This window comes from Herpailurus yagouaroundi, unplaced genomic scaffold (genome assembly GCF_014898765.1).
Source record: "Herpailurus yagouaroundi ecotype Mexico unplaced genomic scaffold, PumYag 184, whole genome shotgun sequence".
In the NCBI taxonomy this organism is placed as follows: Eukaryota; Metazoa; Chordata; class Mammalia; order Carnivora; family Felidae; genus Herpailurus; species Herpailurus yagouaroundi.
The window spans coordinates 32,297,047-32,323,970 of NW_024412415.1; the positions used below are offsets into that span (position 1 = coordinate 32,297,047).

A 26,924-nucleotide genomic window follows, 5' to 3' on the forward strand; every position below is an offset into this window, starting at 1 on the left:
GCTGCACCAATTTGCATTCCCACCAACAGTGCAAGAGGGTTCCCGTTTCTCCACATCCTCTCCAGCATCTATAGTCTCCTGATTTGTTCATTTTGGCCACTCTGACTGGCGTGAGGTGATACCTGAGTGTGGTTTTGATTTGTATTTCCCTGAACATCTTTTCATGTGCCTGTTGGCCATCCGGATGTCTTCTTTAGAGAAGTGTCTATTCATGTTTTCTGCCCATTTCTTCACTGGGTTATTTGCTTTTCGGGTGTGGAGTTTGGTGAGCTCTTTATAGATTTTGGATACTAGCCCTTTGTCCGATATGTCATTTGCAAATATCTTTTCCCATTCTGTTGGTTGCCTTTTAGTTTTGTTGGTTGTTTCCTTTGCTGTGCAGAAGCTTTTTATCTTCATAAGGTCCCAGTAATTCACTTTTGCTTTTAATTCCCTTGCCTTTGGGGATGTGTCGAGTAAGAGATTGCTACGGCTGAGGTCAGAGAGATCTTTTCCTGCTTTCTCCTCTACGGTTTTGATGGTTTCCTGTCTCACATTCAGGTCCTTTATCCATTTTGAGTTTATTTTTGTGAATGGTGTGAGAAAGTGGTCTAGTTTCAACCTTCTGCATGTTGCTGTCCAGTTCTCCCAGCACCATTTGTTAAAGAGACTGTCTTTTTTCCATTGGATGTTCTTTCCTGCTTTGTCAAAGATTAGTTGGCCATACGTTTGTGGGTCTAGTTCTGGGGTTTCTATTCTATTCCATTGGTCTATGTGTCTGTTTTTGTGCCAAAAGTGAATTTTTCTAACATCTGCTTATCACCCACAAGATACGTACTTTCCTTTCCACACCCCCAGAGTCATTAGCTCTAAATGATCTACTCCATGTGGGTCATGGGATCTCTCAAATGGACTGGGGTAGTCCACTACCTTGATATGACTTACTGAGGTGAAGCCTTCTAAGTACTCATTTCAGAAGCTTGTAGGATTTTGTAGGATAGAGAAGACGCCCACCCCCAGTTGCTGGCCTATAACAGATATTTTGCATATGTGTACACACACACACACACACACACACTTTGGGAGGATGAGAAGGGGGCAAAGAAAGCAAACTAGCATTCATTTCCACAACCTCCATTGTTTTCTGTCTGTAGTCACATGTTAAAAATCACCCAGTAACAGGGGTGCTTTTATATGGAACGTCAGTTTGCTGGCTTTTCTCGAATCTAGGAGCTACAAGTCTTGGTGGTTTTGTATGATTTGGTTCAGGTTGGTAGGGGTGAGGGGGACACTTCTCTTTTTGTTAGTACTAAGGCCATTCTTAGTATAATCCTCATATTTCCCATCAGAGGCTTTCAAGATAAATGAATGGAATAGTTAATACCCTCACCCCATTATTCCAACCCATACCGTTTTCTTAGAGAGCTAATCATGGCCCCCGGCTGCCTCCATGTGCCTCACTGTCCCCTAGTGAACATCACCCCACCAGTGCCTTCAGCTGTGTACTTCTCTTGACGGGACACGATTCATCCTCCAGATTCCTGCAGCAGACTTTCCTCTAGGAAATTTACCCCCTTGCTGTGGCTTTGTGCACGGCAGAAATGCTGCCGCGCGGGCAGAATGGCTGGCTGTGTGAGCAGAGGCAGTGGCGGCAGCTTGGCACGGTGTCCAGATGCCTCACACAGGCCACAGCCTTACAAGTTAATTACTGGCCCTCACATAGCATGTTGCATCTGAGGTGGCGCTTCGTAAATGTCACCTCATTTGTCTTCCCGATGCCCCTCAGAGGCAGGGAATCCCATAAAATCCACCCAGGAAGAATTGGTGGTTCTTAAGTGGTCATCCCCCCAGGTGGTTCCTGGGCAGCAAGGAGGGAGCCTGTGGAGAGGTTCCACATTTTCCCCTATTCTGTAACTTCAGCTGTTCGGGGCTGGGTCCGTGTTTACCACTGCCATGATTCATTCCACATTTAGGGTTCCCTGTGCAGAGCACTGGGGCAAATGAGCTCGAAGCCACTGGCCACACTGTGAGGGAGCCCCCATGGAGCTGGAGAGCACAGAGAAAGGATACCCAACTAGTGATAGAGAAGGCTTCCGGGAAGAGGTGTGACCAGAACTAACTCAGGACGAGGAGTCGGCCAGGGGAAGAAGTGGGGGAAGGCAGGCTGAGGAAAGAGGCTGAGCCAGGGGAGTGTGGGGCGAGGCTGGGAGCTGGAGAAGGGAGACCTGAGGCTACATGAGGAATCACAGGCTCAGTCACAGAGGCCCCTCTTCATGCATTGTCTGGGGAGTTTCAACTTGATCCTCAAGTTGATGGAGATCTAGTTTCAAGATTTAGGTAGCAAGGCTTCCACCTGTTCCTTCACCGCCTCCTCTCCATCTCCACCTCTCCCCTAAAACACACAAACTCTTTTCCCCCAGTTCAGCTACCTACCAGGAAGGCCTGACACTTTGTCATTTTCCCCCATTACTTTTTGTGGTAAATGCATATTACATAAAATTTACTGTCTAAACCGTTCTTTTAATTAAAAACAAAAATTTTTAATGTTTATTTTATATTTTGAGAGAGAGACAAACAGAGTGCAAGTGGAGGAGGGGCAGAGAGAGGGAGACTCAGAATCCAAAGCAGGCTCCAGGCTTGGAGCTGTCAGCACAGAGCCCAACACAGAGCTCAGACTCATGAACCGTGAGATCATGATGACCTGAGCCAAAGTTGGATGCTTAACTGACTGAGCCACCCAGGAGCCCCTGTCTTAACCATTTTTAAGTGAACAGTCTAGTGGTGGTAAACATGTCCACAACACTGAGCAGCCATCACCACCATCCATCTCCCTAACTCCTTTCATCACGTAAAACCGGATCTCTGTAGCCACACAACACCAACTCCCCATTCCCCCGACCCCTAGTCCCAGATGGGCACCATTATACTGTCTGTCCCCATCATTTTGATACTCCTCATACCTGTAGTTTATTGATATATGCATGAGTGAATGAATAGATGAATTATTTCTCTTTAGACTGACTTGATGTGAATGGCCACACAGCAGATCACTGGGTAGATGGTTTAATGCTTTTCAGAAGCAGGGCAGGAAAAGCCCTTTAATCATGGCAGCATAGAAAGAAGTCTCTACTGTCCCGGGGGACAGCCTGGCCTGCAAAACTTCCCATCTTGACCCCGAGCAGGGTGGGAATCGACAGCCCTGCTTCAGTGTCCCAGCTTTGGCGCACCCCATGAATCACAGACAATTGGTCTTCTTCGATACAGTAGAATGCTGTTAAATGAAACAAGTATAAAACAAAAAATAAAGGTGGTTTTGGAGGATGGTGTTCCAAGGAGCAAGGCAGAAGGCCAAGTTATTGGAACTGCACGTTGTGTATGCTTGTTTATGATTTAGATGCAGGGCTTTGGAGACCCGAGGTGATGTCCAGGAAAGAGCAGAAGAAATGTGTACACTGTGCAGGATGTGGGAGGCAACAATTTGACAACGATTTCCCTGCTTCCACCTCCCAGGCAAAGGCTCCGGGTCTCAGCCAGCTTCCCCGACCCTTCTGAACAGACCTCCAGCTGCTGCACAGTGATTCATCCTGAATGAGCACAGGCCAGGCACTCTCCCTTTCTCAAGGCATTTTTGTTTTGTGTGTCCAGCACTTACTAAACTAACTAGTGGAACTCTCCCACCAGGATTTCCTGGATATTTCAGAAATTATTCAGATTATTTGTACCCATCTAGAGTATATTCTTACATATTTATCTTCTTTTATAGATTTTTAGAGGGCACTGGACCCAGAATGAAACAGATATCCCAAGGAGCTGGTGGGGGTGAAAGGGGGTGGTGGGCAGGACAATCACTTTTTAATGTCAGGGAAATTGGAAATAAACGAGTATACAGGTTATTTCTAAGATGCCTCTCGATGCCGCTCACCAAAACAGCAGATTCTTTTCTTATTCTTTCAAACTACTGAGCACCCATACATATATCTAGAAGGTCCCCAGCAACCCAAAGCAAGCCCAAGTTTTTCTTGTCAGTGTCCCATATTTTGAATATGAATAATGCCCATCAAATGGCTTTATATCTAGTGCCCTGCTCAACTTCTGCCAGAAATAAAGTCTGAAGAGGTGGGGCTCTATTTGAAAATTGTTAGATAGTCCCAGACTATCCAGAAAAAAAAAATGGTCCTGGCAACCTGAGGCTCTTTATATCAAAAAGGCAGGCATCTTATTCTTTAAGGAATTTCCACCTGTTTTCATTTTGACAGGAGGCTCTGTGGTTCAGGCTGTTTGATGATGGTAGGGGGCCCATCTCGTGTCTAGTCAGATGAGGCTTTGACCTTGTGGGGAATCCCAGCACCCCTCCCCACCTCACTCTTACAACCTGCTCCCATCTAAAATCCCACCTCTACAGTATCAGCCCTAAGTTTAAGGCTTTGCTCCCACGGCTGTGGGATGTGGAGGCCTCCCAACAAGGGGGAAAGAGCACAGCTTAAAGAGATAGAGGTGCCAAAGAAAGACCCTGCCAACTCCATAATTTCTCCTAGGGCCGGTCCTATTAGGGTAACAGAAAAACAAACGTTCGGGTCTGAAGGATCCTAGGGACTAGGTCATTAACACCCCCCCCATTTACATAAAGGGAAACTGAGGCCCATAGTGAAGTGGCACATTGGCCAAGGACACTCAGCTAGCTGGGCAGCCTACAGTGCGTCTGCGGCCGGATTTCCTGATGTCTGGACACAAGGCCGCCCTTTGGAGACAACAGGCAGAATTAGCAGCAATGTTTAGGGGCCGAATCACTTTGAAATGCGAAAACGGAAATGGCTGGAAAAATAGAGAAAAATTTCAAAATGGCTTTCTGACTCTGGGTAAACAGTAACCACATTTTTTTGCCTGTTGGAGGCCTGGTTTTTAATCACTCCACAAGCAGTTTTCATTTCTGTAGTAAAATTGCTTGTGGTTCTATTTAATTTGTTTCTGCAGGAGCCAGCTTTGGTGAAGATCTCCGAGGAGCTGGCGGGCATTTTAGCACAGCACGCACAGCCAGTCAATGAGAAACGGTTCCCGACGTGGAGGAAATTCCTCCAAACATTTCTCAGTCAAGGTAAATAAGACTGTAAAGTTTCTATTGAGGACTGGTCTACACAACCTTGAATTCTAGTTTTGGGTCAACCTCACACCAATTTAAATACCTCGCATCTCTTGTACCGGTTTAGGTTAAGTGCTCCTACAAGCAGACTTTTTTTTTTTTCTTATAAACTTTGCCTAAATATTTTTTTTTTCAACGTTTATTTATTTTTGGGACAGAGAGAGACAGAGCATGAACGGGGGAGGGGCAGAGAGAGAGGGAGACACAGAATCGGAAACAGGCTCCAGGCTCTGAGCCATCAGCCCAGAGCCCGACGCGGGGCTCGAACTCACGGACCGCGAGATCGTGACCTGGCTGAGGTCGGACGCTTAACCGACTGCGCCACCCAGGCGCCCCACTTTGCCTAAATATTTATTGTGTACTCAGCCTCTTACATAAATAGGAGCTGAGCACACCAAGTGTGGCAGGCGTAGCTCAAGATTCGGCCCTGTTTTTGCACCTCAGACTTCCCCTGACAGGTGGGCTTTGGAGTTGGATGACCTGCTTATGGATCTCATCCATGACCTTGAGCAAGGTTCTAAAACCCCTGGAGGCTCAGTTTTCTCCCCTACCTACCTCATGGGGTTGCTTGGAGGGTTCAATGGAATACAGATGTGAACATCTTTACCGTGCAGCCTGTCTCAAGATGGGACTTTAAGTGTTAGTTTCCCCTTCCTTTTTGTGGGAGGGAAGAAATGGTCCCCCCCTGCAGTTCTGAAGGCACTATTTCTAAATAAGTATCTTCCAGTGTCCTTTCCTCCTCCTCCTAATTCATCCTTATTCTCTAAGGACACCAGGAAGTCTGTGGATAGGGGGATGAATGGACTGAATGATGCTTGTCCACAGTTGCAGAGGTCCCTATGGGAGTGGCCACACGCCCATGTAATGCCCCCCACTCTTAACAGATTACAGTGTAAGGCAGACATTCTTACCTGCTTACCCACATGAATGATGCAAGAAGGCTAGGATAACAGGCCACAGAAGATATATTTAACACTCTAATCTCTACTGTCAGGTGATAACAAAACTTTTTATATTAACATTAATATATAATAATATAATAATGTGAGGTCGGATAGCAGCAGCACCAGCACAACGGTGATATTGCACAGCAGAAATAAGATAACGAGGGCCAGAGAGTGCTTATTATGTGCCAGATGCTATTCTAGTCATATGCATATTAAATCCCCCTAACAATCCTACGAGGTGGGTACATTATCACGCTTGTTTTCTAGAAGGGGAAACTGAGGTACAAAAGATTAGTAAGTAACTTGCTCTAAATCACTCTGTGAATACATGGCAGAGCCAGTAAGCGGCTACCACTGTGTTCTTCCAGGTGTCTTGGCGGGATCCAGCGGGTACATTTATCAAGGAACACATTCTAGCTCAGTGAATGAGAGAGCACCAGAAAAGATAGACGTGTAGCCTGTTGGAATACATTGGGCAGGCAGTGTGGACTGGGAGGGAGTAGTGAGCACTCTGTTCATGAATTATTTAAGCAAGGGGTCGGATGGTCAGCCGTCTGACAAGCATGCTGAAAAGGGGGTTCTTCACGGGTGCGGGGAGAGGGGAGATGACACACGCTCTCCAGTGTCCTCTCAGATCTAAACTTCTGTGATTCTACCAATTTCCACATGCACCCACCGAAAGAAGAGTAAAAAGGAAAGAGTTAACCCCATATGCATAAATGGGAAAGAACAAGGTCCCTACAACAAAAATAGACAAGAATAAGGGGTTCTTTTTAAGTTAGGAGGGGAGGACCATGAGGATCTCCAGGTCCATCCAGGACAGGACTTAGGAAGTTTCCAAATCTTCCAAGGTCAGCCTGCAAGCCCTCCTCTGATCTATCTCTTTTCATGGGAGCTTTGTAGCTTAGAAAGGGTTTTCCCAGCCACTGCCTCACCTGAGCTGTATAACCACAAGCTCAGGCTGTCCTCAACTTCCTATTCATCTCCATCCTTTCTTCCAGCAATGTTGTAAACACAGTGCCCATTTATGGGAAGCAGAACAAACTTTATTAAGCTAATTTTATAGATGAGAAACAGCCTCAAAGCTAGGAAGTCACACAGCAAATATGTGGTGAGTGGGAAACACAGGTAGAGCCTGTGTAATTGTAAAATTGTAAAATTGTAATTTTAGCACGTCTCAAAAATCCAGTTCTAGTATGCCATGTGTTTCCAAATCTCTAACTGGCTCTGAACCCAGTGCATACAGCAGGCCTGCATAAATGTTTACTGACCAAAGTGGGCCGTCCCCCGCACCCCCCAGGCTTCTTGATTCTAAGGCCACATCTCTTACCACCTTCCATTATTGCCTGTTTCATTTCATTTCTGCTCTCTCAAGTGTGCTTCTGGTCACAAAATGTGCCACAGATTCAACGTCTACATTGTCACAGGATTATCATCAAAGGCAATATATTTTTTAAAAAGAGGAATTAAGTGCTCGCTTCGGCAGCACATATACTAAAATTGGAACGATACAGAGAAGATTAGCATGGCCCCTGCGCAAGGATGACACGCAAATTCGTGAAGCGTTCCATATTATAAAAAAAAAAAAAAAGAGGAATTAATTGCTTTGAAAGGAAAACAGTTAACAGTGAAAAGACTCTGGTCATAATGCTGAGAAGAAGGTACAAATGAGCTTCTTTGGAGTAAAAAAACTAAAGTAATCTTGTAAGTATAAAGGATAATGTGTTTCCACTGAAGCACTTGCTTTCAAAATATAGGTGACAGATAAAGCCACAAAGTTAACTCAATCAGAGAGACTCAGTCAGTGTTTTTGTTTGTTTTTGTGGATTTTGTTGTTCTTTTGTTGCACTTACCTTGCTAATTCCCCCAACAACTCGTATTTAGGTACAGCACACACTAGTAGGTCCCATTTAGAGAAAAGCACATCTCATACTAACTAAATAGATAAATGTTTTCCTTCCAAAACTCAGCTTTCTTTAGGGCCAGCTCCAAACAAACTTACAGACATTTAAGGAAAGTGCCTTTTATATAAAGTAACAGACGTCTGCATTTGAGAAATGCTAAAATCTTAGGATTTAACCACATATGCTGTTCAAAGCCTGCGGGCAGAGGTCACCTCCTAGCAAACTTGTGAAATACACACCAAGTTTATCTTAATACTGTTGGGATCCAGAGGCTGCCCTGTCTAGAGAACGCTTAGTTGTTTTTACTTTTAAATTATGCTATCTTAAAAAAGGGGGGAGGGGGTGCCTGGTTGGCTCAGTTGGTTAAGCGTCTGACTTCCTTCAGCTCAGGTCATGATCTCACAGCTAGTGGGTTTGAGCCCCGCATTGGGCTCTGTGCTGACAGCTCAGAACCTGGAGCCTGCTTCAGATTCTGGGTCTCCCTCTCTCTATGTCCCTTCCCCACTCACACTCTCTCACTCTCTTTCTCTCTCTCAAAAATAAACATTTAAAAAATGTTAAATTATGCTATCTTATTCTTTATAAATAATACCAATTTTTTTCTGTGAAAGATATATGTATGTATGTATGTATGTATGTAAGACTTATGTTAGGCCTAAAAACAAAATATCAGGGCCATGTAAGTTTTGTGGATGCCGCTAAACTAACTCACAAACTTAGCCAGGGCTCATATTGTTGCTGTGGCTGAGCATCAGGTTTCTCTCTGTGGTTTCTGTTATTCAGAGCAAAAGGTAAAGCATGATAAATTATAAAGCTGTCATTATTAGTAAGGATCCTTCCTCAAGAAAGGCAGCATCTCCTGACTCTATCTTTAAAAAAAAAAATACTTGGGGCACCTGGGTGGCTCAGTCAATTAAGCGTCCAACTTCGGCTCAGGTCATGATCTCATGGTTCATGAGTTCAAGCCCTGCATCGGGCTCTGTGCTGACGGCTTGCTTCGGATTCTGTGTCTCCATCTCTCTCTGCCTGTCGCCTGCTCATGCTCTGTCTCTTTCTCATTCTCTCAAAAATAATGTTGTTTTTAAAAAATGCTTTATAATTGGCTTTGCATAGGAATCCTTTGACATAATAGTCAGTGTTCTCTCATTCCTGATAAAAATCCTAATGCATCAAAACTTCAAAAAGCAGCGACGTTGAAACAGAGAAAGCACTTGTCATCAAGGTATAAACTGCAGACTATGGGCAGTTAATTCCCCCTGAGGTATTTGCCTATAGTTGTTAGGTTACCAATAGGCAAAGCCTTGATGATCTTATGGTGTCTTTACGGTGAATGAAAACTAACATTCATTGAGTCCTAGTATATGCCAAGGACTGGGCTAAATACTATAGATACAGTATCTCTAAGATTCACAACAATCTGGTGAGGTAGGTTATATTAAGCCCATTTTGTAGATGAGGAAAAGGAAGTTCAGAGAATTGAAACTTCTTGCCCAAAGTTCACAAGACATGGCAGATGCAGGATCTGAGCCCCAGTCCATCTGCCAAAGCCTGGGCTTTTTCCTCCTGTGCTAAGTGGACACAATCCACATGAGAACGTCTTTTCAACTACTCCATGTTTTTCCCACCAGGAGGCGTGGTGGAAGCGTATCCACCTGCAGAAAGTGTCACCAACCTGACAGTCGATATGCTGATAGAGCCCAATGGAGAAATCAGAGTGTTGTCAACGGGGGACCAGATTCATGCAGAAGGCCCCTTCATCAATTCTGGTACCACCATGCCTCAGACCTCGGTGGATCCCCAAGTTCTCAGTTCTTTGTGCCTCAAAATCGGAAACGCTTGTAAAATGAGAGATGTGGTTGGTTACTTTTCTATAGACCTGGTGACATTTATCGATGCAAGCACCATGGAACAGCAGGTAAGTTGATGCCACGTGAAATACTAAAATACGTAAACACTCCATACCATCTGTGCCTAAGCAACAGCAACAGGGAATATTGGGGAGTTTCTCAGATTCAGTGCCCCTTGCGTGAGCTGACCCTGTAAATTCAGCATTTATGGGGCCTATGCCTAAGGTCTTCTTGTTCAGGTACAGCTGGAGTTTCAATGACTGCATCTCATCCCCCCTAGCTCTGTCGATGGGGCCTCAATTCTGCCCAATAGTGTCTTATCATGAGTCTATCTTATGCCATCCAGGGACTGAACTTGTCTAAGACTTGTGCTTAAATAGAACGTCAATACCTAGAAAGGAGTTCGGAGTCCTTGTTTCCATTCCTCTCCTTATCAGTAGTTCACCAGCAACTCAGGTTGTCAATTTTTTCTTCTAAAAAAATGTACTGGGCCATATGTCATCAATATACAAAGGTCTTAATGATAACATGATGAACATCACATGCCCCCACTCAGCTTAAGAAATAAAGTGGTACCAGTCCCATCTCCAGTCCTGGCATTCCTTGCCAACCCTCCTGACATGGCCCCTTGTCTTCCCAGAGGCTTACATTTGGGGCTCTGAGGCCTTTCTGTATCTTAACGCTCTGACAGCACATGGAGGAACCCATAAATTACTGTTTCATTTTGCATGTTTTTAAGCTTTCTATAGACTATGACACACTGTATAGTGTTATTATTATTCTATGACATGGTTTTATACATTCAATGTTTCATCTGTAACATTCTTCATATGCACGGGTGTGGCTCTGATGTAGAACAGTCTAATAACTTTAGCCTTTTTTGCTTTCTTCTCACCCTCCCCCAATTACAATGTTTATTTCCACTACTACTTCACAAGACTCATTTTGAAAAATGTTTAGTTCCTCCTCTGTGAGTGCTGGGTGACCAGACCTCTGTCTGCAGGGTGACATGGCCTCTGCCCTCCCTCTCTTGATATCCTCTGGCCATTCAACATTGTAAACGTACTTTAGTTGTTTTATAGGCATTATTCTCGGTTTTATGATTCTCCGTTTCAGTCAGATGATGGTTTCAAAGTGAAAGTTTATGTTTTGGGCAGCTTTCAGCTTGCTCAATAATCATTTTCCATTTGCCTTCCTGGGCCCTCCATCGGTTTCGCTTTCCTTTCTCAGGCTCGCACATTGAGGGAGAAAAGGACAAACTGAAGGGCATCTATGAACCTACCTGGGGTGGATGGAGGACAGAAGCAATGCCCTCTGGTGAAAGAGCAGTGTGGCAGGGAAGCAGGGGACACTTCCCTCCCCAAATATTTGTCATGAGAAAGAAGGACTAAATCTGTGATCCCTCGGGGCGGTAGGAGGATGGAACTATGGGAACTGTTGACTTGTGATTTCTACTCATTCAAGTTTGGTATGGGGAAAATTGCATGACAGTGAAAGGGATCTTCAAACACAGAGCTGGTCCTGTCCCTGGGCTTACTATCCTTCTAGGCTTTGGGGATTATGGTCCCACCCTTCACTTGGCTGGTCCCATGTGTCCTGCCAGCCTTTTCTCGCCTAACTCCCTCTTTTTTCTCTCTTCTAACCACACTGGCCTCTCTCAGTCCCCCTTATTCATCATACTACCTCCTGCCACAGGGCCTTTACATGTGCTGCCCCTCTGCCTGAAATGCTCTTACCTCTTCTTTTTCACCTTGTTAATCCCCCCTCCCATCCGTAATATTTCAGCTGAAGCCACACTTTCTTAGGGAAGCCTTCCCTGACCTCCCTGACAAAGTCAAATTCCCCTGTTTTGAGTTCTCACATCACCAAGTACCTCTCCTTCCCATCACTTTGCCTTAGTGACAGTTTTAAACTTATTTATATGATTATCTGATTACAGCTGTCTCCCTCTGTAGACTGTAAGCTCCTTGAGGAGAGATATATGATGTCTGTTTTTGCTCCCCACTCAATTCTCAGCACTGTTTCTGCCCTGGCCCAAAGGAAGTGTTGAGTCAGTATGTGTTGAAAGAATGAACGAACAACAGAGGAATTCCAGCAGGACACTAGATGTGCGGCCAAGGTTTTTAGAGAATGAATTCAAGCATCAGTTGATGGACAAGTAAATATTAACCGATGATTCTGTGATTTGATCACATTATGACCCCTCATTGTCTCTTCCTGTTAATACTTGAGTATATGGTCATTTGTGTTATGATTTTCAACAGAACAGCATTAGAGGAAGTGCTCAGTGAGTACACCAAAGGCTGTTTCTACATTGGCAAGGGAAGTATATTAGCTCTGCGCGTGCATGTGTATGTGGGTCAGTATGTAATATAATAGAATAATATAATATACACCAATATATAATGAAATATAAGTACACATATATGATAAAAGTATACATAATATAAACACAGAAATAAATATAATTTTATAAATAAATTTATAAAACTTTTATACATAATATATATAAATAAAAATATTTTGGGGCAAAATCACTGACATACTCTCTAGTCGTTTTGCAAGTAACATCACTCCAGAAAGCATCTTAATTTCTCTCCTGTGGGCATGCTGTGTGGTACCAATGAAAAGACTGACATATTATCAATGCCTCATTTTTGCCAGTCTAACAGGGGGAAAAAATGTTACCTCGTCCCTCAGCATTTCTTGGATTTTTAGTGATGATGCACATTTTTTCATGTTTGTTGGCTCTTTATATATTTTGTCTTACTTGCCTTATCGTATCTTTTACCCACTTAAATTGGACTATAATATGATCATTGATTTGTAGAAGCTCTTTGTACATAAGCAATTCTTACCTCTTGGTTGTTATAGGTTATAAATATGTTCTCATATTTATTGTCATTTGTGGCTTTCCCTTCTTTTTTTCCAGCCTTGTTTTCCACCATAAAATCATTATTTTTTCCTTTGTCATTGATTAGTGATATTTTATAGAAACGTGTTCCAAGAGTTCAGCAATATTTTATACATCATCAAATTTCCACCCACGAAACTCAAAAACCATTGCTAACTTTCTCCTGAGCCCACAATCATGGCGATAGTGGTAATTTTCTATTTCTGTCATGCTTTCTATATTTATTAGTTGGCAATCTACTACAGTAGTTTTTCCTTCTGCATCTTTCATATATATATATATATATATATATATACACTAGTTGGAATTTGTGAGTTTCTGTTTTCTTCAGTCAATTGCATTTTGATGTTTTCCTCATTTTGATGCTCAAATTGTCCCAGATTTTACTCCTGGCAGAACTTCAGAGTGCCTCTTGTGTCCTTTTGGCATGTGCCCATCATTCTTTGAGCACTGTCTAACTTTCTAGCACAAAGGGATACTCTAGGTTCCTCTTACATTTCCCTGTTCCAGACCTAGGATCAACCCAAGAGCCTTGGGTCCTTTTAGTGGAAGACAGTATTAAGATCTGGGCTCTTCATGCTTTCATTGCTACTGCAGTGTCCCATGCTTCTGGTCTCTCTCAGTGGACAGAGCTTGGAAGTATATGTATTATATATGTAACACACACACACACACACGAATGCATCTATAACTATTCCTATATCTATCATTGTATATATTTTATTTAAAAAATATTAATGTTCATTTATTTTAATGTTCACTTATTTTTGAGAGAGAGAGAGAGACAGAGTTTGAGCAGGGGAGGGGCAAAGAGAGAGGGAGACACAGAATCCGAAGCAGGCTCCAGGCTCTGAGCTGTCAGCACAGAGCCTGATATGGGGCTCAAACCCACAAACTGTGAGATCATGATCTGAGCCAAAGTCGGACACTTAACCAACTGAGCCACCCAGGCGCCCCATCAGTGTATATATTTTAAAACCATGTGTTCCTGCTAATCTAACACTTCAGGATTCTTTCTAGACTTCCCCTTTTCCATACTTAAATATAAATACCTTCTCCAACAGTGAGAAACCAGAGTCTCTTTATCCTCAATATATGTACTTATTTGCTCAATCAATTTATTTGTTCAGTGTACCAGCCTCCCAACCAACCCTGCTGTCTTCTTCACCTACCACATCTGTGCCCATTCCTGCCTCTCCTGTACTTGGACACCGAATGTTGTCATTTGTGTTTTATTTGTAATGTTCTTTGTCATCCTCAAGTTTCAAATAGTTGAATATAGCTCTTTTTTTTTTAATTAGTATTTTACTTTGAGCTTATAGCTTTCTTTCTCTTATCCTCGGTTTTCTCAGCTATGAAGTAAGTTAGCTTATCTGACTTCTGAGAAACCTTCCCATGCAAAAATTATGTATTTCAATATTTTCATAGTACTTATTTTTATATTCAAAATTAATATTAAGAAGAGTAATCTGCTTTTTAGAAATATCACAAGGAGATAATCATAAAGGTTTATGTATGCATATGTCAATCAGAACATTATTAAGGATAGTAAAAATTTTCAAATAACCTAAGTTCCAATAATGGAGAATTTGTTAGGCAAATTATGACAGAGCAATAGAATTGAATGGTATGAAAATAGTAAAATGAAACTTCATAGAATAGTTGGAAGGGTAAAATGCAGATTACAAAACAACATATGTAACATGCTAACCATTTTATAAAAAGAAAAAAAACCCATATATATGCAGAGCAAAAAGAACCTAAAAAAATACACTAAGAAGTTTCAAGTCATCATTTCTGGATTGGAGGATTGAGGGTGTGGCAGGCAGAGTAATGGCCCCCAAATGTGTCCTAAGCCTTGAAGTCTGTGAGTGTTCCCATATGCAGCAACACAGCTATTCGATTAATTTAAGGATCTTCAGAAGGCAAGATAAGCCTGGATTATGCAGGTAGCCCATATAATCACAAGGGTTCTGCTGGCTTTGAAAACGGGAAGCGACAGTGAGCCCGGGAATGCAGACAGCCTCTAGAAGACAGAAAAAGCAAGGAAACCGATGCCCCCCCAGTACCCCCGGGAGGAATAAAGTGCTGCTGACACTGATTTTAGCCCAGTGAGACTTGTGACTTCCGACCCATTAAGTGACTAAGTTTATAGCAACTCGTTACAGCAGCCATAGAAAACTAATACAGAGTGATTTCTGTTTTGTTCTTTGTGCTTTCTGCATTTGCATTTTCAAAAGTAGGCATTATTGGGGTGCCTGGGTGGCTCAGTCTATTAAGAGTCCAACTCTTAATTTCAGCTCAGGTCGTGGTCTCACAGTTCTTGAGATCAGGCTCCATGTCAGGCTCTGTGCTGGCAATGTGGAGCCTGCTTGGGATTTTCTCTCTCTCTCTTTTAAAAAGTAAAAATTATTATATGTGTAACCAGAAAAAAAATATATGAATAATGATAACTACAAATCTGTATAGGATGTAATAGCTTACACTTTCACATACATGACCTTATATATACACATGTCCTGCAATAGACGAGGCAGGCAGAAAACTGGGATGGCAGCATCTATCTCAGATTCTTGCCCTCTGGTTCCATCTGGGCCCCCGTAACTCACCATGGTAAAAGCAAAGGGGACTGGAAGCCAAAAAAAGAGAGATAAGATGACAATGGTGCACCAAGGATGGCCCCACAACTGTAAATCAACTCCAAATAAGAGTGTGGAAAATCCTGTTTAGCCTTAAGGAGATGAGGGTGAGGTTCTAAGCTAGCTGTATGGAAGAAAAGTTTTGGAATACAGGGTTTAAATATTGGGAACATCAGCCAGAACACAGGGTCACTGGAAATAAAAGGAAAAGGGTCAGTAAATGAATCACAGGGATGTAAAGTACAGATTAGGGAACGCGTCAGTAATGTTATAATAACTTTGTCTGGTGACAGACGGTAACTAGGCTTATCACAGTGAGTCATGTGTATAAAAGTCAAATCACTATCTTGTACACCTGAAACTAATATAGTATTGTATACCAACTACACTTCAGTTTTTAAAAAAATAGTAAAAAAGGCCAGTCCCTGGGAAATGGAGGTGGTAGGAGCGTAGTATAAAACCACTCCCGCCGGTAGATTCATGTCCAAGATTCCAGCACCCTAGGAATGAGCCAATTCCAGGCTTTCAGAGACTCCACGCAGAATACACAGAGCTACAAGGTAGCCACGATGGAGGTCTGGCCTTCCCACTGAGAGGAAAGGCCCTGTCCCATATCACCATGGAGGGATCCAAGCCTTAAACAAAGAGCAGCAACTATTCCCCCGAAGGGTCCTGGAGCCAAGCCTCCTTTGATGGGTGGTATCCACTGGGTTCCAGGAGGGGCATGAAACACCTACCAAAGGCCTCAGATTAAAGACAGACTGATGTGTTCATTAAATAAGTACTTTCCGGGGCGCCTGGGTGGCGCAGTCGGTTAAGCGTCTGACTTCAGCCAGGTCACGATCTCGCGGTCCGTGAGTTCGAGCCCCGCGTCGGGCTCTGGGCTGATGGCTCGGAGCCTGGAGCCTGTTTCCGATGCTGTGTCTCCCTCTCTCTCTGCCCCTTCCCCGTTCATGCTCTGTCTCTCTCTGTCCCAAAAATAAATAAACGTTGAAAAAAAAATTTTTTTTTAAAAATTAAATAAATAAATAAATAAATAAGTACTTTCCAACAGCTTACTCTGGCCCCATGCTAGCAGCTGAGAGAACAGAGATGAGATATGAACAAGACCTGTTCCCTGTCATGAGGAAGCTCATTTCACATCCGTCACCCGATTTCATCTGATACACATGCACCACAATCGTTTTTTATTCTTACTCGTTCCTAGGCATAAATATTGCCCTCATGAGATTTGTAAATCCTCTAGAAAATGCACTGGACCAGCCGCTCTGGAAAACAGTGTGGAGTTTCCTCAGAAAATTAAAAATAGACCTACCCTATGACCCAGCAGTAGCACTGCTAGGAATTTACCCAAGGGACACAGGAGTACTGATGCATAGGGGCACTTGTACCCCAATGTTTATAGCAGCACTCTCAACAATAGCCAAATTATGGAAAGAGCCTAAATGTCCATCAACTGATAAATGGATAAAGAAATTGTGGTTTATGTACACAATGGAGTACTACATGGCAATGAGAAAGAATGAAATATGGCCCTTTGTAGCAACGTGGATGGAACTGGAGAGTGTGATGCTAAGTGAAATAAGCCATACAGAGAAAGACAGATACCATATGTTTTCACTCTTATGTGGATCCTGAGAAACTTAACAGGAACCCATGGGGGAGGGGAAGGAAAAAAAAAGAGGTTAGAGTGGGAGAGACCAAAGCATAAGAGACTCTTAAAAACTGAGAACAAACTGAAGGTTGATGGGGGGTTTGAGGGAGGGGAGGGTGGGTGATGGGTATTGAGGAGGGCGCCTTTTGGGATGAGCACTGGGTGTTGTATGGAAACCAATTTGACAATAAATTTCATATATTGAAAAAATAAATAAATAAATTTATAGTGATTAAAAAAAAAAGAAAATGCACTGGACATTGTATTTTTTACCTCTTTGTGATGTCTAACACAATGATAGTCACATGATAGCCAGTTGGTTGATGGACTCTTTGAACTTCTAGAATATCCAGATCTGCTGAGCTTACTTACTCACTTCTGGGAAATTCTAAAATAAAGAACTAGTATTTGTTGAGCATCTATTATGTTGAGCATCTATTAGTATTTGTTGAGCAACTAGTATTTTGGTCGGTGCCAAAGAGGCCACAAAAACACAAAGGAAGTGGAGGCTTGCCCTTAGGGAGTTCACAATCTAGTTGGGGAGACAGACTAGAAAAATGAGTCACAAGTAAAAACATAAGTGACAACCACATAGAACAATAAAAGAGACATCAAAAAGGTAATGTCAGTCTAACTGCCTTCTGTTTGGAGCAATCAAGAAAGGTTTGTGCCGAGTAGGTGGGATTTGAGCTGAAAGACAATTAGGATTGGAAGGAAGATACGAAAGAGTGTATTCCAAGTGGGAAAGGTGCGTGAAGGTTGGTGGTAGAAAAGCACAAAACACATATGAAATGAGGACCTAAGTTTTACAAACATTGTATCTGACTTGCCTCCTATAAATACGCACTTATATATCCCTCTCCAGTTCCTTTTCTTTATATAAAGTCGCTAAACAGATTGGCAAAGATGCTTTCTGTTGAAATTTCCAGATTAAAAACTTGTTTGTTTTCAGGTAATTGTGAATGTTTGAAGTAATCATTTCTATTATGATCATTGAATGTTATTACTTAAAAAAGGGGGGGGGGAGGATATGCAATGTCTCAGAAAAGAGTTTAGATGAAAACGGCCTCAAGCAACTAGCCAAGGCCCTTCCTAAATACAAAAAGTAGCTACAGAAGGAAGTAGGACAAATTGTGAGGAAAGACAAAAACAGAGACCCCGACGTACATCAGAGACTATACCACACATTCTGAAAACTGTCCCAAAGAGTGTCTAATACAAATATATCAGCCTAGGATAGAAAAAAGATAGCTGGGAATATTTTCATCATGATGGGTAATAAGTTCTGGCCGCAATCTGTCCATTAACCAGTTGTGATACTTTAGACAACTCACAGGACCTCTCTGAGCCTCATTTTTTCCTTGACAAATGGTGACTTCCTGCCCTCCTTCCCACAGGAGGTTCTGAGAGGCTGAGCCTACAAAAGGTGCTGTTCTTATTAAATCAAATGGCATAATCACATGTAAAACTGTCACCCGAGCCCTCAGCAGGTTCTCAAACTGTGAGTGGAATCTGAATTGAATTAGCATTATTTTTAAAAGTCAGTGAGCATTATATCATCTCAAAGTGATATAGAAGCATCAAAAATGAATACACTTATTTCAGAGAGTAGAAAAACCAAGGTCTACAGAAATATCATAATTCCTTCTTATTTACTGCTGTATACCCAGCACCTAGCACCACGTCTAGCATATAACAGATCCACAATAAATATTTATTAAATGAATGAATGGTTACTTCTCTCTGAGTCCCCCTCTAGTACTCTCATTTGCAAGTTCTCCCTATCTCTGTTTTCAAGATATACAAGGTATTCACCAAGGAACCTCAAAAAGATTTACTTTTTCTCTTTAGTGAAGGTATTTTATTTATATATAAGAAGGTTAACAGTTCATTTCTAAATTAAAATTTAATAGGCCTTTGGTACAAACAGCAGTGCCTATTATTCAGTGTTTTTAAATGCTATAATGGGCACATTGTTGATCACAAGTTAATACCTAGTGAAGGGAAAATAGATCCCAAAGGATTTTGAATCATTAAAGTAAAAGACCTGTCCCTTTAAAAGGTCTGCATCTTCATGTCAATGAAAGAGACCTGTAATATGCAAGTAATAATAATGATGATGGTGATGATGATGACTTGTACAATACGCACAAGGGCAATGATGACAATAAGTTTTACAGTGAAAATTACAATTCTGTTTCTTAACACTGATAGTGCAGGTAGACTGGTGGCCAATTTTGCTATACATAACATTACCATATGTGATTGTCCTTAAACGTTGGGTTAACCCCCTTACATTGTAAACTTTAACCTTCAGAGAGGATGAACCCAAGTCTAAACATCAGCTCTTGGGTAGAACTTTGGTTGGTCTACATATAATAGACCCAGTTCCTCTGTTTATATCCAGTTGTCCCACCCAGGACTTTGGACGTCCACTCTCATCATGGAAGATCCTTGCTTCCTTTTCAAATGAAACACAGAAACTTCTCTCTGGACTTTGAGGTCTTTAACTTTAACCACCAGAAACATTGCCAGGGCAGGGCAAATCTGGGCACTCACACTGCATCCTGAATTTCTGAGGAGGTAACACATATCTGCAGGACTCAGGATGGCAGCAGGTAGGGGCAAAGGAAGAGGCTCCCTACCAATGCTAAGAAAGACTAGAAAACTTTTCTACATACATGTGTTTAACAGCTTGTCCACCAGCATCACAAAACCAAAGCTGAGTGGCCCTTTCCTACTTCCAGTTGCCACCTGTGGTCAAGTATTTTTATTTGATAAAATTTTCGCTTTTGAAGTTGTCCTTAACACTCATTTTAACCTAATGAGGGGTCGTACAAACTACATACCATCTGTACAATAATGTTGGCTTGACAAAGTACAAGGTAATTTGCTCTAGGCCTTACCTATTTCTTAAAACACCCCTGAATCATCCCCCTCCCACCCTGTGGCACAAATTACTTTTCTCATTGATCATGTCCAAAGTACTCTCCAAGAGAAGAAAGCTGACCTGCATGGTGGCACCCATGTTCAATAAATGCATTCTCCTCCTGCCTCCCACATGCCCCTCTCAATCCTACCACTTGCCTTTCCTTTCTTTTATGCCAGTATACAACTGTCCTTCTTTCAAAATGTTTCAAAATCCAACTTCTCAAGGAAAGCCACCTTAACTAATCCCCCTTCAACTGTCACTTCATTCTCTAGTCTTTTGGAGCACAAGTATAGTACTGATGGCCAGAGTAATTATTAACAATAATATTAACTATTTATTGAATTTTTGTCACATGCCACACACTTGTTATGTATTTTTACATGTAGTATTCCTAATCCTCACACCCCGAGAGGTGGGTGTTATTATCACCCCTAATTTACAAATGAAGAAACTGAGGCTAGAGTGACATGTTCAAGGTCACATGGCTACAAAGTGACAAATCCAAGATTCAAACCATGACTTAGCTGCTCTCTCTCTCTCAGCAGATGCTCACTGTGGTACTGCACTGAATTGATGGTGACTTTCTATGTAAGCCTCTCCCCCTCCTCAACCACCATCACCAAAGAAAATGTATGTTTCTCTTGTATATCCTCAATATGCTTGTTGAATTGAGTTGAACAGCTTAAAGCCAGAAAACACATCTCCTATTTTTTTAAATATATTCCATCCTTGTGCTCTGCACATAAGGTAATCATTAAATGTTAATGACTAAGCGAAATGGAATAAAATCAGTGTTGTGGTAGCCATTTTTAAGCTTTAAGAGTTTAAATGAGCAAGCCCATACACAGCACCACAGCTGGGAGCGCCATATTGCCATTAAGCCAGAAGGTGGATTAACGGGATGGGAACATTTGAAAACAGACACCACGAGAATGGTTAAGTCAGTTTCCCAAACCACTTTCTACAAGTAGCTACTGCTTTTCCCCCCATAATAATTTCACAATGATTAGCCTGCTAGGTGAGAAGTCCCAGGCAAAAACCTGAATGTCAGAAGAGTTTAGAATGACCACTAAGTATTGGGCCAAAGTTGAAGGTGATATGGACAACAGGTAGAGTCATTCCAATCCAGCTGGTCAAAACGTAAAAAAACTGCCATCTATTATGAGCTTCAACTTTCAGGGTAAATGCCTTTGTTCTTTCCATCAGATTGATGAAATGCAATCTCACATTCCAACACATATGGATATCAAAATGTGTATTTGGTGAGGAGTAGTGTCTCATGCTACCAATTTCTGCTTCCTTTGGCTTTCTTTGCTCATAGCACAAAATTTCCTACTTTTTGCCAAAACCTTACTATGTAGCTTTTTAACTTAATTAAATATATAGGCAATTACTGACACCATCTGTCTTCATAGAAAAAGAACAAGAAGTGACACAAAAGACTGGGATTTTGAAGGGAATATTTAGCAAACAAAATCTTCTAGCCCCACTATAGTGATATTTATTTTTAGAAGCCCTTATGTTATTTTAAATCATTTATGTTTCTTAGAAATAATGAATTTGAGCTATACTTACAATGTGGTGGCTTTGGTGTGATTTTTTTAAAAGGAAAATATCAAGTAATCCATTGCTTTTTCAGTAAAACAAAAACTTAAACACGCCGTTGAACATCTGTTACCAGTACAGTCTAACACAGCACTTAAAATCCTTTAAAATCCCTGAAAACCTTTATAAAGTTACATGAATCTTTTGCATAAATAGAACTGTTTTAACAATATGTATATTCCTTTAAACATATATTTTGCTTTCTTAAACATAAGATTCATTGTGTTGCCTATCGTTCCAAGCTCTTATGAATCAATAAATGAAATGGCTTCGCTTCTTGGTGAAGTGCGTCTCCCCCTATCAGGTCACATTACTAGCCCACACGAGAGTACCTACTTATTTGTGTCTGGTTTTTTAACCTTTTTTTGATGTCTCTCCACAAATGTCTTAATATGTAAATGATACCAAACCAACCCACTGAAACTCGATCAGCCTAAGTTAGGAACCCATACAAAATGCAAGTCCAAATAAAACACCAAGATTCAGCCCCCATAGGGAGAGCATAGGCAGGGAATACAAAGGAATTCTAGAGAAGCGCCACATATGGCTACAAGAAGAATATGGAAATGGCAGTTACCACCAAGGAGGACAACTGTGTTCTCCTACAGCAATTCCCTGACCTAGAAGAGCAGGCTTTTGAGCCCCACTGGGCAGCAACTGAGTGTCCTACATGAAAACAGAGGGGTGCAGGATGACAGGACATCAATACAAAGAAGGCACTTTTCAAACGAATACCTTTAAAACTTCTATTCATGGTAAAGACTTATGAGATACCAAAGTATATGCAATCTCAGATTTGAGGGGGAAAACACCCATGTATATATTTTGTATTTTTTTACTCACTTGTTGACAAAGGAAATATGAAGAGAACTAATTCCACAATTATTTTCTACAAATTGCTTGAAGACTGTATAAAATGCTTCTATTAGTAGGGGCAAAACTAAGAATTCACACTTATCTGCCATGACTTATGAGCCTTCTGGTGCAGGCTGCTAAGCATAAGCTGTATATTAGGAAACCATGCATTGAATTTTAGAAGAAAAGATGGTGAGAAGGAGGGAGGGAAGGAGGGAAATACCTCTCTTAATGCTGTTTCTTTCATTTGCTAGAAACTGAACCTAGGGATGAATGGTGTCAGAGGGGGTCAGTTAAAGCAGCCTCTGGGGTGAAGCTCAGTGGAACAGAGGCCTAATGTAGCAGCAGAGCCCTGACCGGTAAGCTAGGACTGAGGAACACTTAGGTGAAACCACAGGGTGATTTTCAGTCAGCAGCTACTCAACTGGAATTCTTCCCAAGGCCCTAAACTCCACCCATACATTTCTGGAAAGTGCCACAGGACTTTCATTGATCATGAGCAGGAATCTTGGTGTTCTGCCTACATGGGAAGACAATATCTCTTTGTCTTTATAAGGCTCCTTTATTATAGGCTCTCAAAGTGCTTTACAGACAAATAACGGGGGCCATGAGGTAGAAAGGTGTTAAGTGGCTTGCCCAACGTCCCACAGTACATCACAGGCCTTCCTCCGGACTCAGAACCACCTAGTAAGTGGGTGTGACTGCTGGCATTACGGTGCCCTCTCACATCCAAACATTTGTTTCCCTCCTAGGCGGAGAGAATTTCCAAGATCAAGGACAGGAGAGAAAGCCTGTACTTCAAAGTATAGCAAAGCTAGACTGTAATCCCACCTCCGCAGCTTAGCTGTGGAACTTGGTACGTTTCTGGGTCCTGTGAGCCTTCACTTCCACTTATAAAAAAAAAAAAAAAAAAAGTGAAACAGAGGAAAAGCATGAGCAGGGGAGGGGCAGAGAGAGAGGGAGACAGAGAATCTTAGCACATAGCCCAACACGGGGATCCAACTCAGGAACCGTGAGATCACAGCCTGAGCCGACACCAAGAATTGGGTGCTTAACCGACTGAGCCACCCAGGTGCCCCTGACTTCCATTTTTATAAATTGGGAATGTTAGCATTTGCCTCACAAAGTTGTTGTGAGGATGACACAGAAAATACCAAAGTGCATTTTGCATGACAGACCTTAAACATACATTAATTTCCCTTCTTTTTCACTTCCCCAAGTCTGCCTGCTAAAGTCTGTCCTCCACCCAGTCAAATGGCAGCTTTCGAAACATTGCTGCCATCAAAAAAAGGTGGCATATTAGCTTGATGCACTGGTGAACCGTTCACACCAGAGTCTATAGACAACAAAGGCAAAATCACGGAATTCAGAATCAGCTCACAAGATGGTCAAATCCAAAAGGTTACATTATGACAAACATGGTACCTGGCACTCAGCCCTCTACTGTCACCAAATGAGTCAGAATGTTTTGGATTATTAGATTAACTTGATGGGGCTGAGGAAGTACCCCTGTGGAGCCCCAAGCCTCCAAAGGCAGGCTGAGGTGCTGGGAGCGCCCTGAAATGAGCAACAGAAGGGAAGAAGGGAAGCGGACACATGTAGGACACAGCTTTCCTGTGTTATGTGCCCACTTGCTTAAATTAGACCTGCCTCTCTTCTAGATTTAACCATGACCAGCCCCACTTCGTCCACGAGCTGATACAAAATGAAGGCCTGTGGTGGGATGTAGACAGAGGTGCACTGCATTTTTAAAAAGTGACATTGTGACCCCAGAGCTAATTGAATCTTTTTGACATATGCTAATATATCATCCCTTCTAGTCCATGACTGTGTATTAAGCCAAGGTATCAACCCTTGCTGGGTACTCTTTTGCTTTAGTGTATGTGGCAGATATTTTTCACCCACATATGGAAAACTTGTTAAGGTACAGACTTGAGGAATACGTAGGGTAAATTCAGAGGGCAGTTTGGAAGGTGGTTTATCACAGGCTTCCTCATTCAGTCATTACTTACACGCTCAACTAGACTCAAACAAGTAGCCATGCGAATTGTGTAGGCGTCCTTCCAAAAATCGGTCTCCCGGAGAACAGGTTCTGTGTGTGCATTAGCTTCATTGAGATATCACTTCCCATAAAATTCACCCTTTTTAAAGTGTACAGTGCAATGGTTTTTAAGTATATCCACAGAGTTATACAACCATCACCATAATCTAATTTTAGACCATTTCCCTTACCCTAAGAAGATATCCTGAACCCATTAAAAACCATTTCCCATGGCCTCTTTTTCCCCAGCCCCTGGAAACCATGTTCTGCCTCTATGGATTTCCCTGTTCTGGACATTTCATATAATTGGATCATACAATAGGTAGTCCTTTGTCATAAAGGACTTCTTTCACTTGACATAATGTTTTCAAGGTTCATCCATGTCATAGCAGATATCAGGGCTTCATTCCTTTTAATGGCTAAATAATATCCCACTGTATGGACATACCACATTTTGTTTATCTGTTCAGCTGATGGACATTTGGGTTGCTTCCACTTTTTGACTAGTATGAATAATGTTGCTGTGAACATTCATGTGCAAGTTTTTGTGTGAATACTGTTTTCATTTTTCCTGGTTATATACCCAGGAGTAGAATGGATGCATCACTTGGTAACTGTAAGTTTACCTTTTTGAGAAACTGACAAACTGTTTTTTAACATGGCTGCACCATTTTACAATCTTGCTAGCAATGAATTTCTAGCAAGGGCTAGCAAGGGCTTCCAATTTCTCCATATCTTTGCCAACACTTGTTACTGTCTCTTTTGTTTCAGCCATCCTTGTAGGTTTGAAGTGTTTTCTCTACTGTCTGTGTTTTATAGGGAAGATTTTTTCCCTTGTGTTATTTTTCCTTGTGTTATTGATTCTTGAGTAATCCAACAAAGATTTATTGTGCATACTTACATCAAGAGTGCTGTGCTAGTATTACGCAGGACGCAGATATGGATAAGACAAGTCCCTGCTCTTGGTCTCAGTCTCCTCTCTAGGAATTTCCCAAATGTAAACAAACTTGCCTTGGACTGGAAATCAAGAGCTCTGAGCTCTGATCTGAACTCTGCTCCTGACCAGGCCTCGTTCCCTCTTGCAGCCTAAAGCCTAGAGTTGGAGGGGGACTGGACTAGACCAACTCCATAGTTTGGACTGCCTGTGTTTCTTGCCTACATATTTTGCAACTGAGGTTGTTCTTTATTTAAAAAAAAAAAAATCTGATTTACTGCAGATGTCAAGGAAAGTGGGAAGGAAAGGCAAATCTCTGCTGCTAACTCACTGCACTGATGGGACCAGTGCCATGTACTCATCCAGATCTCACTGTACACAAGTCTTCAGTGTCCACAACGAATGGGCACAGGGATCCTCCCCAGTGACAGCCACAGAACAGGAGCTTTCTGCTTTTAAAATTCACACAAAAGCCTTTTGGAGATTATTTGTAGTAACTTTAAAGGAATACTTCTCAACTAAGCAAATCATTCACCAGCCCTGACATTTATAGCGTGAAAATTACAGAAGGAGAATAACTATCTACAGTATGAGATTATTATATTGAATGGCCATGGAAGAAGCATATACAATTACTAGTCCTAGAAACCCGTAATAGGTTATAAAAATTGGGTTTTTGTGTTTATTTTAGTCTAGTGCCTAATGTCAAAATAAGAAAATGGCCTTCTAAAAATTCATGATACAAAAAGGAAATACTTAAAAAGAAAAAAGAAATGAGTACGTAATTCTGTACCTTAATACAAATAATATTAGTTAGGCCATCAGTCTTGAAAATAATAGAGGGAGGATCATAAATGTATACAAGTAATGGAAGTAACTTGGAAAAGGAGGTAGAAAAGGCAAGAGTATATTAAAATTTTTGTAATTTTTTTTTAAAAAGTGAAAAACATCAATAGAGCTGCTGACGATGTTAGGTTTAAATTTCAATATTTTCCATTTTGGATCCCCAAATTAATTATGAATATAGTTCCTGCACACCCTGAAAGAACTTCCGAAGTCACAGAGAAGCTTCTAGCACTACAAAGCAACTGGTCTATTAATGCTGGTGACTAGGTGTCACAGAAAGAGCTGGACCAGGACTCAGGAAATGTGAGCTTTGATCCCAGCTCTTCCCTTAACCAAGGGACCTGAGTGAGTCTGTTCACCTCCCAGAAGTCTCATCCATAAAATGGGGACAGGGGAATGATGGAAGACATATTAGGTCTGCAAGACAGAATTGTTTAAAACCTCTCTGGGCCCTGAGTATTTTGGTTTCAGAGAGCCCATCACCCTACATCATATTAAATGTATTTAAATGTACTTTCATAGAATACGATTTAGATATAACTGTATGAGTTGTGTTGCATTTAACTAGCACGTCAAATTTGGTCAGTATTTTAAAAACATTGATTACTTTGTACTTTTTGTTTTATATTTGGAATCCAGTAACATTTTCCCCCCCAGAATCCAAATATTTTGAAGGCCTTTGAAAATCAT

The 26,924-nt window shown here is 41.7% G+C and overlaps 1 protein-coding gene, 1 long non-coding RNA gene and 1 other non-coding gene across 12 annotated transcripts in view; 2 read left to right on the forward strand and 1 right to left on the reverse strand.

Moving 5' to 3' along the window:
* The window catches only part of IQCH (IQ motif containing H), a 218,903-nt gene that overhangs the window by 158,883 nt on the left and 33,096 nt on the right, over positions 1-26,924 (forward strand). For all 5 annotated transcript variants that reach the window (XM_040493057.1, XM_040493060.1, XM_040493058.1 and 2 more), the window contains 2 exons: positions 4,951-5,071; positions 9,596-9,882. In XM_040493057.1, coding sequence (XP_040348991.1) covers positions 4,951-5,071; positions 9,596-9,882 — 408 coding nt within the window. The remainder of the gene's footprint in view (positions 1-4,950; positions 5,072-9,595; positions 9,883-26,924) is intronic.
* Positions 1-26,924, reverse strand: part of LOC121041884 (uncharacterized) — a 122,352-nt gene that overhangs the window by 45,612 nt on the left and 49,816 nt on the right. The window lies entirely within an intron of this gene.
* LOC121042173 (U6 spliceosomal RNA) lies at positions 7,534-7,640 on the forward strand. The gene has a single exon (XR_005796018.1). It is a non-coding gene; the product is annotated as a U6 spliceosomal RNA (small nuclear RNA).